Genomic DNA, 17,552 nt, shown 5'->3' on the forward strand with positions numbered 1-17,552 from the left:
TAGCAAGAGAGGTCGTAAAATGGGGCAAAATTCATTTAACAATTGTCTCATTTAGCAACAGAAATGTTGGACTCAATTGTGGTCATAAGTCAAAGACTACCTGAAATGCATGCTATAGCTGATCTGAAAAAGCTAAACAAAGCTGGACTATTCCCTTTTAAAACAAACAATGTGTAAAGAACAGGGGAGTGGGGAAGTAAGGTGTAGTAAACAGAACAAATTAAAAGCAGGAGAAAAGAAAAAAGATCCAACTAAATTTATATGCTGACTATTTATTACATCCTCTCTAATTTTCTACCCTTGTCGCCCATCCTTGCTTCCATCAAATCCATATACTGATTAATACATTACAGGCAGTCCTTATGATCAGCTGCTTAACAACCATTCAAAATTACAAGACACTTTTAAAAAGCTACTTACAACCTGTTCTTAAAGTTAAAATTGCATCCCATAGTCACATGGCTGCTATATGCAACATCTTTTGCCTGTTTCCATGTGTTTTGCTTCCCTGCTGTACATTTGGTTCTTAAAGTTCTTAACTTCCTCTTTCTGAAAAAGTCATCAGCTCCCTCCAGCCACATGTTCCTTGGTTTTCCTCCTCCTTTTCTATTGATCTCTAATCCTTCATCTATTTCTTTTTGCAATTCATTTCTCATTCATTCTCTCTAAATCTCCTGAGGATAACTCAGTCTACATGCACTCATCATCCATAATTCTGGACTGCAAGTCTTCTTTTAACAATCAGAAACACTTCTCAGGTACTCTCTTCCCATTCAATTTACCCAAGTGTTTCTTCTAACATGTCCAACATTCACTTCCTCATAAGAAAATGGGCAGAACCATTCCATTTTTATTTGTTTTGACAAATCTCTTCTTCTTGTGCCATATCTGTCATCGGGCATTGCCGATCATGTTTGCAATCCTATTTTTATCAAAAGCTGCACAAAAAAATGAGTAGTATTTGATAAGTTTTTTTAGCACAGGCCATATATTACCCACTACCTTTCACCAGCATCTGCCGTATCCATCTAAAAATTTCTCCTTCCATTGTCCCATCTTTAATAAATGTAAATGTAGGAAAAATAACTGCTGAGTTAAAAAAAAAAAAAGCTTATCATGCAAAACAAGCAACATCTCACTGTTAGATTATTTCTCCCAAAAACAGTTATCAACATTTGTGGAAACAATTGCAAATATTGGTAATGGCTGTCTTTTGATTTTGTTTCATCCAAGGTGAAAGAGATATATGCCACAGCAGTAACCATCGATGCCTATAATAATATTATTCAAATTCTTCCTCTTTGCAAGGTAACACTGTGTGTCCTGCTCAGGATGACTTTGCTTGTCCTCCAGGTACACCCAAAGGGCAACATAGACAATAATGATCCATCTGTTCACTACTGGCAACTAGCAAACTTCTAATAAAGACAGATGTGGGTCACCCTGTACAAACGTGCTGCAGGGTGCTAATGAATCCTCCTAATGGTCACTACCTGCCACTTTAAACTGATTGATGAACAAAAGGGTTAAGCTTGAAAAGCTAAGATGAGTGCTACGGACTATCATCAGTCTTACTACAACATCTCTTCTATACTGACAGCCTTGCTCTTTTCTGTCATCTTTCTAGTTTGATCTTTATACGAATATACTCTGAAGCATACCAAATAATAATAATAATAATTTTATACTTTCACAAGTGGGAGAATGAATGAGAGGTTTTCTACTAGATGAACTGTTCTAGTACACTGAACGTTCAGGTGCAATATGTTTACAATTTACCGCTTCATCAAAAGTCTTTCCAAACATAAAAATAGCCATTTGTAACTAAGTCCAATGTTAAATGACTTGCAATGTAATGTTTCCTGTTACAGATACTTTTTCCTACCCACCATTCATTTCACCATGCATTCGTTAGTACAGTAATGAAGTTAAAAGTAACATTTATTAAAATTCATTACAAATTCTATTACTAGATCCTTCAAGGTTCCACCCAAAGTGCTTTCCACTTGATTTCTCTAGAAAATTTGTAAAATATTAATCAACACAGTTCAATACTGTGCATGCAATGCATGGTTCGCTAAACAGTTATATGCAAAATTTTAGACACCCTTGGTCACATTGTATGTTTCAGTGTATCCTTAAGTGAACAGATTTTTATTATTTCATAATTATTATACTGTTCAACTCCCAACAACTCTGGGCAACTCCCAATTTTTAAAATAATAAAAAACCTCCACATTGCCATAACCTCTGATAGCACAAAGTTAAATACATATTTCTAGAAATTTAAATGCACATTTAATATTTAGGTGTAGCTGTTTACAAATCTGAAACAAGGCCACAATACTCCACATCCTATTCTCACCTCAATAGCAACCCTGTAAATAGGTTGAGCCAAGAGAAAATGACTGGCCCAAAGTCACCCAGATGGCTTTCATGACTAAGGGAGGCTTCAAACTCACTGTCTCCTGGTTTTTAGGCCTACATCTTAACCATTGTGCCAATTGGCTCTCTATGCAGTATATGCAATAATTAGGTACAACCAAGGTTCTTCATACTGTGTATTTACTGAATCAAAGCATATTCTTTGATAAAGTAGTGAGGAAGACAGCAGTAAAGAGCTTCCTATATAATGCTTGAATAACAATTAAATGCAATTATGTATTATGATTAGAACATCAAATATACAACCAGGCCTCAAAACTAGATTATAGATAGTGTGAACTCCATGATGAACTGTGAACTGCAATTTGTAAATTGAATTAATGTTTTAAGTTTTGGTCTATAAGGAGAAAAAAATCTCATGTACATCAAAAAGAAAATTAATATTCTTCAGGATGATTTATTGTTAAACTACTTCATTTGTAATTTGTTTGTCAGTAGTTCTCACCTTTCCTTGGTTATTATGAGTTCATCAAAATATAATAATAGTGTACTTCCAGCAAACATCTCCATACAGCTACTGACTTACACAAAGAGGTTCATGTCTCATCTCCATCAGGTTTCCATTTAAAGATTATGCCCTAGACCACAGGTGTCAAACTCGATTGCGTCACATGACATATTGTGATGTATCGTGATATTTTTTGCCTTTGCAGAGTGGGTGTGGCCTTCACATGATGCATCCGGCCTACAGGCCGCCAGTTTGACAGGCCTACCCAAGACATACTTTGCTGTACCGTCTCTTACAAACTATTTATTTAATTATTTAGTGTATGGCATCTACAGAGGTCATGCAATCACTGATATACAAATTTAGTTTAAATAAAGCATCAGCAAATATACACACAAATACGCACATATACACAAACATATGTTGACAATACACTAAGAGATAATATATTATATTAAGATAAAATCATTATTAAAAACCAGATAGTTGAATGATAGGAAATAACAAGGGTGAGCGATTCATAGGTTTTGGAAAAAGCTTATATATTAAGAATGAACAATCCATTAGTCAGCCAATCACATACATTCAGATATTTTAACAATTATTTTCAAAATGTTAAAGCTGTTAAATGTAAAATTAAAAATTAATTTTAATGCAAAAGATATGACCAAAATAATTTAAACAATTATATGTTCAAAATATAATACAGCTCAAATTTTAAATAGCATATTAAAATTGTCAAATTTCTATCTAAGATAGAAATATTGTAAAATCTTGTGGGGAGCTGCGTTCAGATAAACTGGCTTTAGAGCAAGTAGGGGCATTTGCTTGCAAAATGATCCCTGTTATTTAACATGCACATCACGTCACTGTCACAGAAGTGAGAAAATTTAGAAAGGAAATACCGTGTTTCCCTAAAAATAAGACCCTGTCTTATGTTTTTTGCCACAGAAAAAGGCACCAGTTCTTATTTTCGGGGGGGGAGCATGTCATCCACTGACTCACCTCACTTGCACGTGTCATGCCCAGTCTCCTTTTAGTTGCCCTTAGGAACTTCCTCGGCTTCAGGTAGTTGCAGCCAGGCCTTGCACACTTTGGCCCATTTCTTCTGCAGCCAGCAAGACTTTCCTGAAGGCCTCTGTTATCAGCTACAAAGCCCTTCAGGAAAGCCTCGCTGGCTGCAGAAGCAATGGGCTGAGGTGTGCGAGGCCTGGCTTCAACTATCCGAAGGTAAGTAGTAAAGCAGCTCCACCCCTCTCCCATCCCCACCCTAGTTTAATTTTTACCTGTGCACCCTGGAGTGGGCAGGGTTTTAATTGGGGCTTATTTTGGGGGTAAGGCTTATATTGGGTGTACATGTAAAAATCAAGCTAGGACTTACTTTCTGAGTAGGTGGTATTTTCAGAGAAACACGCTATTATGCAAAATGTGCCAAAGTCACATAATTTCCAGACCTTCCATGGCTCAGTAATGTTGAGGTCATCCTCTTGCTCCCAACCATTCACACAGCAGGTCTCAAGTGTGATCTGAACTATCTGGAGCAACACTCTTCCATCACTCCTCACTCACCATCTCCACCACATGCCACAGCTAGCAACGAGCCTATTATACCAGCCAAATTCTTTTAATGTTCTCTTCTTTCCCTTTTCTCTTTTTGTTGCCTTTCCTTATCCAGTTGTGCTTTGTTTGTTTTTTCCAGTTGTTCATAGTGCCACAATCAGTAGCTTTTATTCATACTTCAATTTGCCTATCATGGTCCACTCATATAGCTATAATGTAAACCAACCCAACTATTTAAAGAAAATGCAATCCCAATCCTCACAATCTTCATTCTATCCTGGGTGCCATCACAAAAAGACATCCCTGACTACCACTAATAGCTATTCAGCCTCTGCTTCAATATAATCATTTCATATCTTTTGATAACTGGTTCTGCTATCACAACACTTAGATTTTTCTTCTAACATTCAATTGAAAGACTCTTTGTGTGATTATAAGGCCATGTTTCTGTCTCCACATGGGGTGATGGAGGATTTTGACTCTCAAATATATGAGGAGGGCTATCATAATTATAGAGGATGCCCTTGAAGAAAGTAAGGAAGAATCATTACTAAGGCAACAATCACATACGTGAGGCTTGAACCCAGACCAAGAAAGTGGTTTAGAAAAATATCTCAAATACAACCATCCTCACAATTCAGATGAAAATAAATGGGGAAGGAAGGGAAGCACATTCAGGCTTGTAAGATTTTGTTCCTATAGCTGTTCCAATATATGTGTACAGTGCAATACAATAGTCAAATTGGATGGTGATTAACTATAAACCATCAAGACTTTGTAAGTGTAAGAGAGAAAGTTACCGTATATACTCGAGTATAAGCCGAGTTTTTCAGCCCATTTTTTGTGCTGAAAAAACCCCCTCGGCTTATACTCGAGTCAGATTCCCCTCTGAAAAAAAATGGTGTGGAGCTCCGGAGCTGGGCAGCCGCTTCCCTGCTTCCGTGTTTCCTTTGCAACTTTTAAGCATGGGGGTAATCGGAAGCAGAAAAGTTCTTGCTTTCAGCTTTCTCTGCTTTCAGTCCGCTCGGGAGGAGGGGGAGGAGGTGGTGGCGGCTGCTCGCATTGTTTTCTGAGCTCTAGGCTCATAAAACAACGCGAGCCGAGTCACTTCTGCTCCGCTCAGCTTCGTTTCCTCAGCCCCAGCTGCTTTCAGTCCGCTCGGGAGGAGGGGGAGGAGGGTGGCGGCTGCTCGCGTTGTTTTCTGAGCTCTAGGCTCATAAAACAACGCGAGCCGAGGTCGCTCGGCTCCGCTCAGCTTCGTTTCCTCAGCCCCAGCTCTTTCAGTCCGCTCGGGAGGAGGGGAGGAGGTGGTGGCGGCTGCTGCGTTGTTTTCTGAGCTCTAAGCTCATAAAACAACGCGAGCAGCTCGCTCCGGCTCCGCTCAGCTTCGTTTCCTCCTCCTCCTCCTCCCGAGCGGACTGAAAGCAGCTGGGGCTGAGGAAACAAGCTGAGCGGAGCCGAGCGACTCGGCTCACGTTGTTTTATGAGCCTAGAGCTCAGAAAACAACGCGAGACCGTCACCACCTCCTCCCCTCCTCCCGAGCGGACTGAAGAGCTGGGGCTGAGGAAAGCTGAGCCAGCGACCTCGGCTCGCGTTGTTTTATGAGCCTAGAGCTCAGAAAACAACGCGAGCAGCCGCCACCACCTCCTCCCCTCCTCCCGAGCGGACTGAAAGAGCTGGGGCTGAGGAAACGAAGCTGAGCGGAGAAGCGACCTCGGCTCGCGTTGTTTTATGAGCCTAGAGCTCAGAAAACAACGCGAGCAGCCGCCACCACCTCCTCCCCCTCCTCCCGAGCGGACTGAAAGAGCTGGGGCTGAGGAAACGAAGCTGAGCGGAGCGAGCGACCTCAGCTCGCATTGTTTTATGAGCCTAGAGATCAGAAAACAACGTGAGCAGCCGCCACCACCTCCTCCCCCTCCTCCCGAGCGGACTGAAAGAGCTGGGGCTGAGGAAGCGAAGCTGAGCGGAGCCGAGGCGACCTCAGTTCGCGTTGTTTTATGAGCCTAGAGCCTAGAGCCAGGGCGCTTTCATTGCACGGCGTCGTTGCTGCCCCGAGGGAGGGCGATTCTGGGCTGCGCAATTAGGGGACTTCGTGGCTTTGGGTGGGTGGGTGGGTGGGAGCCAGGACGTTGACTTTAAGCGCTGCCGACCAAGTGTTTCACAAATACCAGTGGGACCTCCGTCCACCACCAACCCTCCCTCTTTTGCCTCCTTCCTTCTGATCAATCAGGTTTTCCCAGTATTTGCTCACAGCTGTGTGCTAGGCGTTGAGCGCGGGATTTCTGATTCCCCTTACACGCGCGTGGATATGCCGCAGGGCGTTTTCTTCCAAACGCCCACGGGCAGAGAACACTGACTTTCATGATAGTGAGATCATTTCCCAAATTAATTGATTCACTAACCCAAAGAAGAAGATGTTGATGACAGTGGGAGGCAGGGGTCACTCTCCCTTGCACGAAAAAAGCAAGAGCCGTTCTTATGATCTCTCTCTCTCCCCGTAATACAGTAGCCCTTTCCAGCATGCGCGATCCTCCCCGCCGCTTTGCACCTTGCAAATGCAAAAACCCCGGGATTTTGCATTTGCAAGGTACAAAGCTGCGCGGCAGATCCCGTGTGCTGGAAAGGGCTTGACTGTATTACGGGAGAGGAGAGAGAGAGATCATAAGAACGGCTCTTGCTTTTTTCTTGCAAGGGAGAGAGTGACTCCTGCCTCCCACTGTCATCATCATCTTCTTTGGGTTAGTGAATCAATTAAACCTTTCATGATAGTGATATCGTTTCCCAAATTTCCCTTAAATCAGGGAAGAAATCACAAAAAACCTTTGGACTGAGAATAAGCCTGTTCCTACGATGCCATTTTTGTTCACTGCAGTGTGAAAAGTGTGAAAAAACACACTTCTTTTTCTTCATCTTCTTGTTCCCTATTTACTGGTCTCTTTCAAAGAGGAAATTGTGAACATCAAACTTATTCTCAACTGTCCTAGTGAAAGTTTTTATTGGTATCTATTTTTATTTTTGAAATTTACCAGTAGCTGCTGCATTTCCCACCCTCGGCTTATACTCGAGTCAATAAGTTTTCCCAGTTTTTTGTGGTAAAATTAGGTGCCTCGGCTTATATTCGGGTCGACTTATACTCGAGTATATACGGTAGTTGTTATTATAAGATGAAAGTCAATCAGTACAGTATGTTATGTCATTCAGGGGTCACTTCTGTCTTACAAAATACAAAACAATTGTATCTCTCATCTATTGTGTCCCACGTACTAGAGGAAAGAATTCCAGAAAATTCTGTAGCAAAACTCTAACCTGCTATCACAATATATAAATAGCCACCAGATAAATAGATCACATATATCAAAGCACACAATATGAAAAGTAATTATTCTTTCTCCATTTGTTTCTGTTAACAGGAATAGGAATATACAAGTGAAAATTTGGGGATCTGACACTTAGCAAAATCAGCAAATACCCCAAAGAAGATAGAAGATTATTAATTGAAGAATAGATAGTTACTTGGGTTCTCAAAATACTATTCCTTCAAACTTCATTCTGTATTAATAACAAACTTCAACTACACTTTTTTGGGGAATGCTGCATATAGATAACATGGGAATGAAGAATAAGCACAAAGGAAAAAACCAAGCTTTTAAATTATGTGCCCTATTGTTCCATGCTTATATACTTATTTGTTATACTTAGTGTTATTTGCTAACAAGTGAAATTAAGTGAATAACTTTCTCATGTACAACCAAAGGTAGCAAACAGGTAGTCCACGACTTATGGCTACAATTTCCTTTGTTAAGCAGGGCAATTGTTAAGTAAGTTTTATTCAATTTTACAACCTTTTTGACATAGTTATTAAACAAATCACTGCGACAGTTAAGTGAATCATGTGGTCATTAAGCCAATCTGGCTTCCCCAATTGACTTCTTGTCAGAAGCTGGCTGGGAAGGTCACAAACCATTATCACATGACCCCAGGTCAGTACAACTGTTTGATCATGTGATCAAACAGGGGATGTTGTAATGGTTGTATGAAAACGGTAATGGTTGTAAGTGTGGAAAATGATCAGAAGACAGTTTTGTTAGTGCTGTTGTAACTCTGAATGGTCACCAAACAAATGATTGTAAATCATGGACTACCTGTACCATCCTTTATATTATGTTCAGGAAGATCCAGCTGACAACAGTTTTCAATAAAAATAAGTCTCCACCAAGAATTAGCAAAGGCAATGGGATTGTTACCCAAATTTAGGAGCCTCTGAAACTGAAATGATGACAAGCAATAACACTATCTTGAACTAACAAATAAAAAGCAGGAAAAATTGATGAACAAATAATAAAATAAACTTGCAACTGTCAAGATTTTAATTTAACAAATCACTTAAAATTTTTGTTCTTCTATTATCCATGGTATCAATCCTATATAGATTCTATAATAAAACTCTTTAAGAGTCTAAAGAGCTGTGGTGGGGCAGTGGTTAAAATGCAGTACTGCAGGATACTTCTGCTGACTACTGGCTGCCAGCAGTTCAGCAGTTCGATTCTCACCAGCTCAAGGTTGACTGAGCCTTCCATCCTTCCAAGGTCAGTAAAATGAGGACTCAGATAGTTGGGGGCAATACGCTGTTAGAGAGGGTTGTAAAGCACTATGAAGTGGTATATAAGTCTACGTGCTATTGCTATAATAATAATAATTTATATGCCATCTATTTCCCAACAACTTTAGGTGATTTATAAATTGTTAAAATATTTAAAAATAAGTAGCAATTCAAGAAATACAAACAAAAGAAACAAAGACATAGAAAAAACAAGCACAGATGGGAACAAGAAAAGGGAAGAAAAGGGGCATCAATCATCTTCGCCAAAAGCCTAGGTAAAGAATCACATCTTGAGGACTTTTCAAAATACCAAGAGACAGGAGCCATTTAAATTTCAGGGAGAACCTGCTTCTCTGTAGCAAAGTGGGGGAGGGGGGAAATGAGCCATGTGAACAAAACAAGAAAAGCCTATTTACTCATAATGCTTACACAATAATCCTATTAAATCTCAGTACTTAGCAAGTCAAGCTATTGTTTTATATACTGGAGCAATATGGACATGAAAAATAGATGGGACAATATGAGTGCTTAAAGAATCAGACCATAAAAAAGTAGATAGATAGTCCTTCATAAGCTGTTGAAATGACTCACCAAACTGAAAACTATCCTCTTAAGGTTATATTCGAAAAAGAAGAGTGAAAACTGTGTCTCTTTTCTATTTGGAAGAAATATGATACAGTGTTTCTCCTGCTGTTTCTCCAATGCTCCCATGGCTTTCAGAAGTCATACAAAAGAATGTGTTATAATAATGTAACAAGAATATATAATCTTTGCAAAGATTGCTTAAGTCTATGCAAATTCATCTTCTAAAAGCCCTGCTTTGTAAAGCCCACCAATATTTTTATTCCACAGCTCCTGCTCCTTTTTTTAAACATATGCTGTTTCAAACAGGAACTTTTAATCCCATCATAAATAATTTTCTACATATTGCAAATGACTATGTTCAGTTAGCGTTACCTTTTTTCCTTCCTGTAATACTATTTCTTCATGATACCGTGGAATATAGGGAACACATTTTTTCTTGTCTTCCTTCTTGATGTTGACATTTTCACAATGCACTGAGCTTTCCCTTTAGAAGATTTGAGGAGATTTATGAGTTGCCTTTTAAATGCCTAAGCTCCTAAAACATGCACAAAATGCTTTTACCCTTTTCCCCCAAGAGGAACATTAAAAACAGCTGCTTTTGCAAGAACAAATGAAAAGCCAGTTTGCTCACTAATAGCCTAGCCTCCACTTCTATAATGGAATAAGATCTATTTTTCATTTTCAAGTTTTCTTCTTGCAGGTAAATCACCAATCAAACTGCAGTCGAGGCTGAGGAGGCCTAGAAAGATGTGTAACTAATATATGCAATAAAATCATGTTTCTTGCAATAATTGTAATAATTTAGCAATGGTTACTTTAGGTTTTCATATTCTGCCTTTATTATTTTTACAAGGCGGCAAACAAATTCAACATACCTACTTTCTATTTTTCCCACAACATAAATCCTGTAAAGTGAATTGGGCTGAGAGAGAATGACTGGACCCAGCTGGCTTTCATAGCAGGATTAGAACTCATGATCTCCCCATTTCTAGCCTTAGCCACTAGACCAAACTGGCTCTTTATAAATACGATAGTATTTTTTAACATTCTTCTTAGCATTTCAAAGCTTCTTTGTGTTTTTAGGTGCTTTACTTTGAGGTCATATTACTTTCCAAAACCACAGATTTTCACAGGAAAATATATATTTTTTTAAAGTATATTCTGTCTTCCAAGTTTCCTTTTTTTATTTATAGCATGCTTTAAAAAAGAGGTTAATTTGGACCAGATGTTTAGATACTTGAATAAGATGAAGCCAGTTTTGGTTGAAGTCAGGCAGTATCAAAATCAAATTAATAAAATAACAATTAAATAAATAAATAAATAATGCCTTATAAAACTGTGGAAATTTAAACTTTAACTATTTGGTTTTACTATTACTAATCTGTTTGTGGTTTCTATCTTTAATGCATCCCTATTTCAAAAACTTTTAGCATTCTTCTTGTGTTATCTTGTAATTTAATTTAAGGAGCAAAAGGAGCATACAAGAAGATAGTTCAAAGCAACTCTATCTCATTTCCTTTTCCTTCTATTCTCCATAAAAGTTATTTTACCCTTAGCCAGAGTAAGTAAGACTATAAGAAAAACAGCTCAAAGATGACCATGATAGAGGAATCTGCATATTTCGACACTCAGATATCTTGTCTTTGTGTGCAGGTTGACCTTCAGAACTTAAATGGATAAAGAAAAATCATCTTTGGGTTTTCTTTAAATTCTAACTAGAAGGAGTTTCATACATATATTGAAAAGCAGATTTAGTCTAGGAACTCATAGGAGATAACTATCAGTGAGTAACACTGATCATAAAGAAACAGATGGGCTGACAAGTTAGCATTATTTACAGGCAACACGAACAAGTAACAATTTTCCTGCCTTCCATCATTTCTCAAAACATGCTACTTAGCAGAGCACTAAATTGATAGTATAGTAGGTGATAACGAAGTTTGGCTTCTTTGAAACAAACAATAGTTAATATTAAGATAATTGGAGATGAGAGGGTTTTTCTAACTCATTTGAGTATCATGATTTAAAAGACTGAGAATGAGGGCTTAGAGGAAAGACTCCTGGGTGTATTTAACTTGGAGAAAATGGGAAGGGAAATAGGAAAGAACTTTTACAAAATCTGAACGTGTTGGAAATAGCAAAAGATCAAGATGTGTTTTCTCTCTCTCTCTCTCTCTCTCTCTCTCTCTCTCTCACACACACACACACACACACACACACACAGAGCGGGGAGGGGCAAGACAAAATATAATGGCGATACACAAGAGTAATTCTTGTTGAATTTAGGAAGAAAAGGTATAATATTAAGATTAGTTCAACAACAGAACCAATTACTGAGGGAATGGATGAACTTCTTTCCCCTAAATTACTTCGATGTTATGACTCTGTGAACAATATGATTAGAATTATTCAATGTTAATCTAGCTTCACTTTTCATTATCCTGGTTTTGGAATGTGGCCTCCAAATAACCCAAAAAAGCGAAGTGTGTCCTCCCTGTCTTCTCCCCCCCCCACCCCGAATTACACAACATTTGTTGATTACAATGTTACAAGGGGCAAATATGATTCAAAGCACCGGTTGAATTACATACGGAATGATATCATAGTCTGCAGGTCCAGGACCCTCATGTGGCTTAAATTCAAGACGCTTTTCTCTCAAACTGCCAAAATGCACTCCTTTATATTTCAAAGTTGGATAGGTTTCATTCTGAAACAAAATGAATACAGAGTTTAATCCTCATTTTTTTCCACAAGACATAAGAAAAGTTTGAGCTACAATTTCATAGTATAAGTTCAGTAAATGTAGGCAATATTAAAGTTAATCAATATGCGGCATAATTCAGACATAAATGAATAATCTGTGCCACTGCCAAAAACTGAAAATTTGCATTTTATGTACATGAACAAATCCAAAAATGCATATTTATTAATTCGTATCCTGCAACTACTATATTTTTCTTCTCAGTAAATTAAATTGATGCATATATAAAACCAATCATTATTACAACCACAGATATGGTACAAATACTTTTATAATAGATAAAGCAGAAAATATCTGTCAACAGTTTTTCCCTTGGATCAGTGAATCAGTTGAATAAATCTGAACATAGATAAGCAAGACAACTGTTTTCTATGTACATGACAATGCTACATATGAAATAGTTTGTAAACTACTTGCAAAACTAGAAAAAAAGAACACAAAAATATAATAGTGTTATAGGAATGGAATTAGAGCACCATCCAGTGGTTTCTAAAAGGTATATTCACAAATCTAAGAAATTTCCAAATACAAATATGTAAGCAATACATACAGGTAGTCCTCAATGTACAACAGTTCATTTAGTGACACATCAAAGTTACAATGATACTGGAAAAAGTGACTTATGACATTTTTCACACTTAAGACTGTTGCAGCATCCCCATGGTTACGTGAACAAAATTTAGATGTTTGTGTTGTGGTTAGCCGGCAGCAGGTGCGGATGGTGGAGGAGAGCGAGGACTCGGATGAGGGGCTGGGACCATCAGGGAGTAGACTGCTGCCTTCAGGAATTGTGGGAGCTGGCAGCAGTGATGAGGAGATTCCTGAGGAGCTTGTGCCAAGTGCGCGTGAGCGCAGGATGATTCGTAGAAGAGAACAACTGGAGCAGCACAGGTGACTCAGGAGTAAGGATACAACATAAGGATACTCCCTCCAGGGAATATAAGCCTGGTTTCAAAAATGCTCTAAGAACCCAGCATTGTGTGTAGAGACTCCGGATTATCTGAAGAATTCTGTCAAGGCTTTTCTGGTTGGACTAATTGGCTGTAAGCCATCTTTTATCTACAAATAAGTTATTTGTAGATTAAAGCTGTGAAGGTTTGAGTTGTTGCGTTTGTTTGAGATTTTCTTGCTGGTTACAGGGTTGGGTCAGAACAGTTTGGCAACTGACAAATATTTATGATAGTTTCAGTGTCACAGGGGGTCATGTAATCAACTTTTGTGACCTTCTAAAAAGAAAGTCAACGGGGAAGCCAGATTCATTTAACCACCATGTTACTAACTTAAGAACTTCTGTGCTTCACTTAACAATTATGGCAAGAAAGGACATAAAATGGAACAAAACTCACTTAACAAATGTCTCATTTAACAAAATAAATTTTGGTCTCAATTGTGGTCATAACTTAAGGGACTACCTGTATTACCAAAATGTATTAAAACTCTTACAGTCCACTCATATACAAATAATAAATTTTTTTAGATCTACACTGAATGATATTCTCATGACACCATTCTGTTTTGCCTTGCTTAAGTCAAATCTGAAAAGAAAACAAGACTCAGAATTAATTGTACAGGTCACCAAATAGGCAGTTCTAACGTTGTCTGTTCAGAAATAGTCCCAATGAGTTTGAAGGAACTTATTTCCAAATGAATACAAAGCTTGAGATGTCTTATGTTCATGTAGCCATTTCAGTAAGGGCTGCTAATAAGGAAACTCACTCAAAAGTGCTCGTATCGCTACAAACAGAGACTGGATTTTCCAAACCCATTTATGCCAACAGTAGCAAGATGTGTTTTCTTATTTAAAAAATGCCGCCAGTGAAGAAGACTATTTTAGAATATTTGTTCTCATTGCAGCAACATGGAGTCTCAGAATGAGGTAGTGGCAAAGACTAGAAGCAAGGGCAATAGAAAGGAAAGGCACCTTCTCTGGAGCTTCCTCAAATTTTGTGGTGACTACCTTCCTGAAGAGAAAAATGCTTCATATTGCCTCTACAGCAGGGGTGTCAGACTCAAGCCCCGTGGGCCGGATCCAGACAATGGGGTGCTTAGATCTTATCCGCGGGAGTGCCCTGGAAATAGCGGACCAGCCTGTGGTACCTCTGCCAGCAAAAACGGAGCTTGGGAGGACCACACATGGGCTCTGTTTTTGCTGACAGAGGGCTGCAGGAGGATCCCCCCAGCCCCGCCCAGGCCAGTACTGGTAACATGAGTGACATCAAGCTGGCCACACCCACCCTGGCTACATCTATCCAGCTCCCCGAGGTCAAATACAACCCTAGTGCGGCCCTCAGTGAAATCGAGTTGGACCCCCCTGCTCTGCGGCAATGCTTTTTGTAGGGTGTGAGTGAAGATTTTGCGCATGCAATGTGTTCACATATGTAGGGGAAGAGAGGACACTTTCTGTTTTAAATAACTCAGTTGCAAAATGCTGACTGAAAAATAATTAGCAGCAGGGCAATCGCTGGCTGGAGAACAAGTAATTAATTTCAAACAGCTAATGATAATGGGCAAATAGCAAATTCATGCTGCCAAAATCACCTGATAAGAGTGATAATCAGACTGGCAGAAACAGCAAGCAAAGCTCTCCATGATTATGTGAGCAGTACTTTTTTTTTTTTTTTTTGCAGCTCTATAGGCAATATGTGACACAACTTTAAACCCCATCCTCCCCTTTCTACTGAAGAACACAGTGGTCTTTGTAACAAAAAAGGAGGGGAAGATCTATCTCCTATCCTAGGTAAGACTAGCCTGTTCGTTTCTAGATCATATTTTCTACATGTAAGAAGCATTTTGTTATGAATTTAGAAAAAAATACATCTCAATAATTCACTCATTCAATACAACTATATAACAATTACAAAACCATGTCTAAATGAAAAAACGATTTCATTTAGAGGCACAAGGCTTTTTGAAAAATAAAAAAAGTTATTTAAAATAATGTTATATTTCCTTCTGCATTCTGAATGGCTGAAATCTATTTCACCAATTCAGAACTTCTCCGCTATGTTCTGCAGCTCACTTAGATCAATCCTATGCTTCAAATAGGCTGATCAATTAAATGGCACCCTTTCATCAAACAGTTTAATAGCTGTTTCTTTGTAAATCTCAGTACTACTTTGCTTCTTCCTATGGTAATTATGGTAAACACACACACACACACACACACAACCCTACATGCACATATACACACAAAGAAAGAGGGAGAGGGAGAGGGAGAAGAAGAGAGAGAAAATATTGTGAAAGTGTATTTTTTTAAAAAACTAGCCTAACTAAAGAAATTAAAAGGACAGTTGAGTATATTCTTTTGAACTTTACTGGTAAATTTCCATAATAATCTTTTGATAGTAGGAGAATAAACCGAAATATAGAATGATAGCAGTATTAGTTTAGTAGTATTGAAAAATTTGCTTCTGTAAATTACATGATATACCATCTTTGCTGCAAGCTTTGGCAATGTAAAAATAATTGAATCATACTCAACTAGTGTACCTCCTTATTCATTTCCTTACATTATTATTCCCCCCAAAATTTACTGTACAAAGTTATGTGTACTTGTTATACTTACTCTTCTAATGAATGAAAACTTAAGAAAGCATACCTCATAATATCTGTATTAGCACTAAGGCCCAACAAATCTTTTATCTAGTATCTTTTTGCTATAGCAGAAGACTAACAGCAACTGTCTGGCAGCAGCTAACTATATAGTATCAAAGATTTAAAAAGCATGGATTATATATTATTTGCTTTTTGTGCATTTATTTCCTGCAAAATGTTGCTTCAGCTTTTGCTGAAAAAAGGTTTGATGTTAAAGGGTTGATTCTATAAGGTATTTTTTTTTTTGCTGTTATGAAAATATGCATTTTGTTTCATTACAAACCTAAAAATCCAATAACTAAATTTTGTATCTATGAAAGAACATTTCAGTCAATATCTGTTTGTGACATTTACAAAAAGCATTTTTAGCAATTGAGTTCTGAAAGCAATTTTAAGAGGCACTCTGGCTACAAGCTATTCTTTCTCAGATTCAATACATTGAATATAATTGTTTCCTTCCCAATATTCAGATTAATCTTAGCATTAAAAATAATATAAAACTGACTGATACTTAACTCACTAACCTGTGCATTACTCACATAAAATCCTAATCCCTAATGGATTAAAAAAAAACCTTTTAAAAATACCGACTGCAGAATAAATGGATGCCCTCTTAACTCTAAATCATCATCCTCTTTTGCCAAGAAATGTTGACAATCCCAACTTCAAGGTCGCTGTCATCTTGCTATGTCATTAACAAATAAAATATGGTTTAATTGAAGCAAACTCAGCAAGGAGGTGCATTATTTTAAGTGAACATTGCAATATAACTTGAAGAATTGCTAATCAACACTCCCGTTGACAATAAAAATGGATGAAGGTGCTTTAGAACTTTTTTCCATGACTTTCCAGTAATTAAATATGGAAATAGATTCCATGAAGAATGAAAAGTCCCAGAGTGCATTAATTCTGCCACTAATGGACTGTCTTTTCAGTGCTACAGCAGCAGCCCAGGTATTCCCCAGCATGTTCCCAACATTAGGTAATTTATCAGTGTCAGTATTCCTAGCATGAATATGTAAGATAGACTACACAGATTTCAGATTACATCCCATACTGCCTCAGGTGGAAATAAGTATTTTATCATATTTCAAAATACTGGGGGGGGAAAGCTTTCAGAAACATGAAATGTCTTCTATTATTAAAAGCATCCAGCTGCACGCACTTTGAATTATTGTCATAATTGCATATACTGTACAGTTCTCCAAAACAAAAATAAAAAATATAAGGTGTGTCAGGTAGAATATGTTAATAAAGATAATTGAAGCAGGTATCCTACAATCATTCTTTAACTATGTAGGTATTAAATTTATGTAACTGCTAGTCTCACAAAAGTAATTCTGGATGGGGTGTAGTCTTCCAATATAGTTAAAAAAAACCTACATCCTATGTAGGTTTTTCCCTTAATGCTGGTTTGAAATACTCATAACAGTATGATGCTCACTGTCTACAATAAAAGAATAAATCAAAACATTATATGATACTATACTAGATTTGCTACATGAGGACAACTTCACCTCCATGACCTATTTGTATTTTTTTCCTTGGGCTAGAAGTT

The 17,552-nt window shown here is 37.9% G+C and overlaps 1 protein-coding gene across 1 annotated transcript in view; it reads right to left on the minus strand.

The window, feature by feature from the left end:
• Window positions 1-17,552, minus strand: part of STPG2 (sperm tail PG-rich repeat containing 2) — a 200,233-nt gene that overhangs the window by 159,591 nt on the left and 23,090 nt on the right. The window contains exons 5-6 of the mRNA XM_026672615.2: window positions 12,231-12,346; window positions 10,012-10,123 (exon numbers count right to left, since the gene is read on the minus strand). Of these exons, the coding sequence (XP_026528400.2) occupies window positions 10,012-10,123; window positions 12,231-12,346 (228 nt within the window). The remainder of the gene's footprint in view (window positions 1-10,011; window positions 10,124-12,230; window positions 12,347-17,552) is intronic.

This window comes from Notechis scutatus, chromosome 4 (assembly GCF_049901735.1).
Source record: "Notechis scutatus isolate UNSWTSFEM ecotype Mainland chromosome 4, rNotScu1.2, whole genome shotgun sequence".
Taxonomy (NCBI): domain Eukaryota; kingdom Metazoa; phylum Chordata; class Lepidosauria; order Squamata; family Elapidae; genus Notechis; species Notechis scutatus.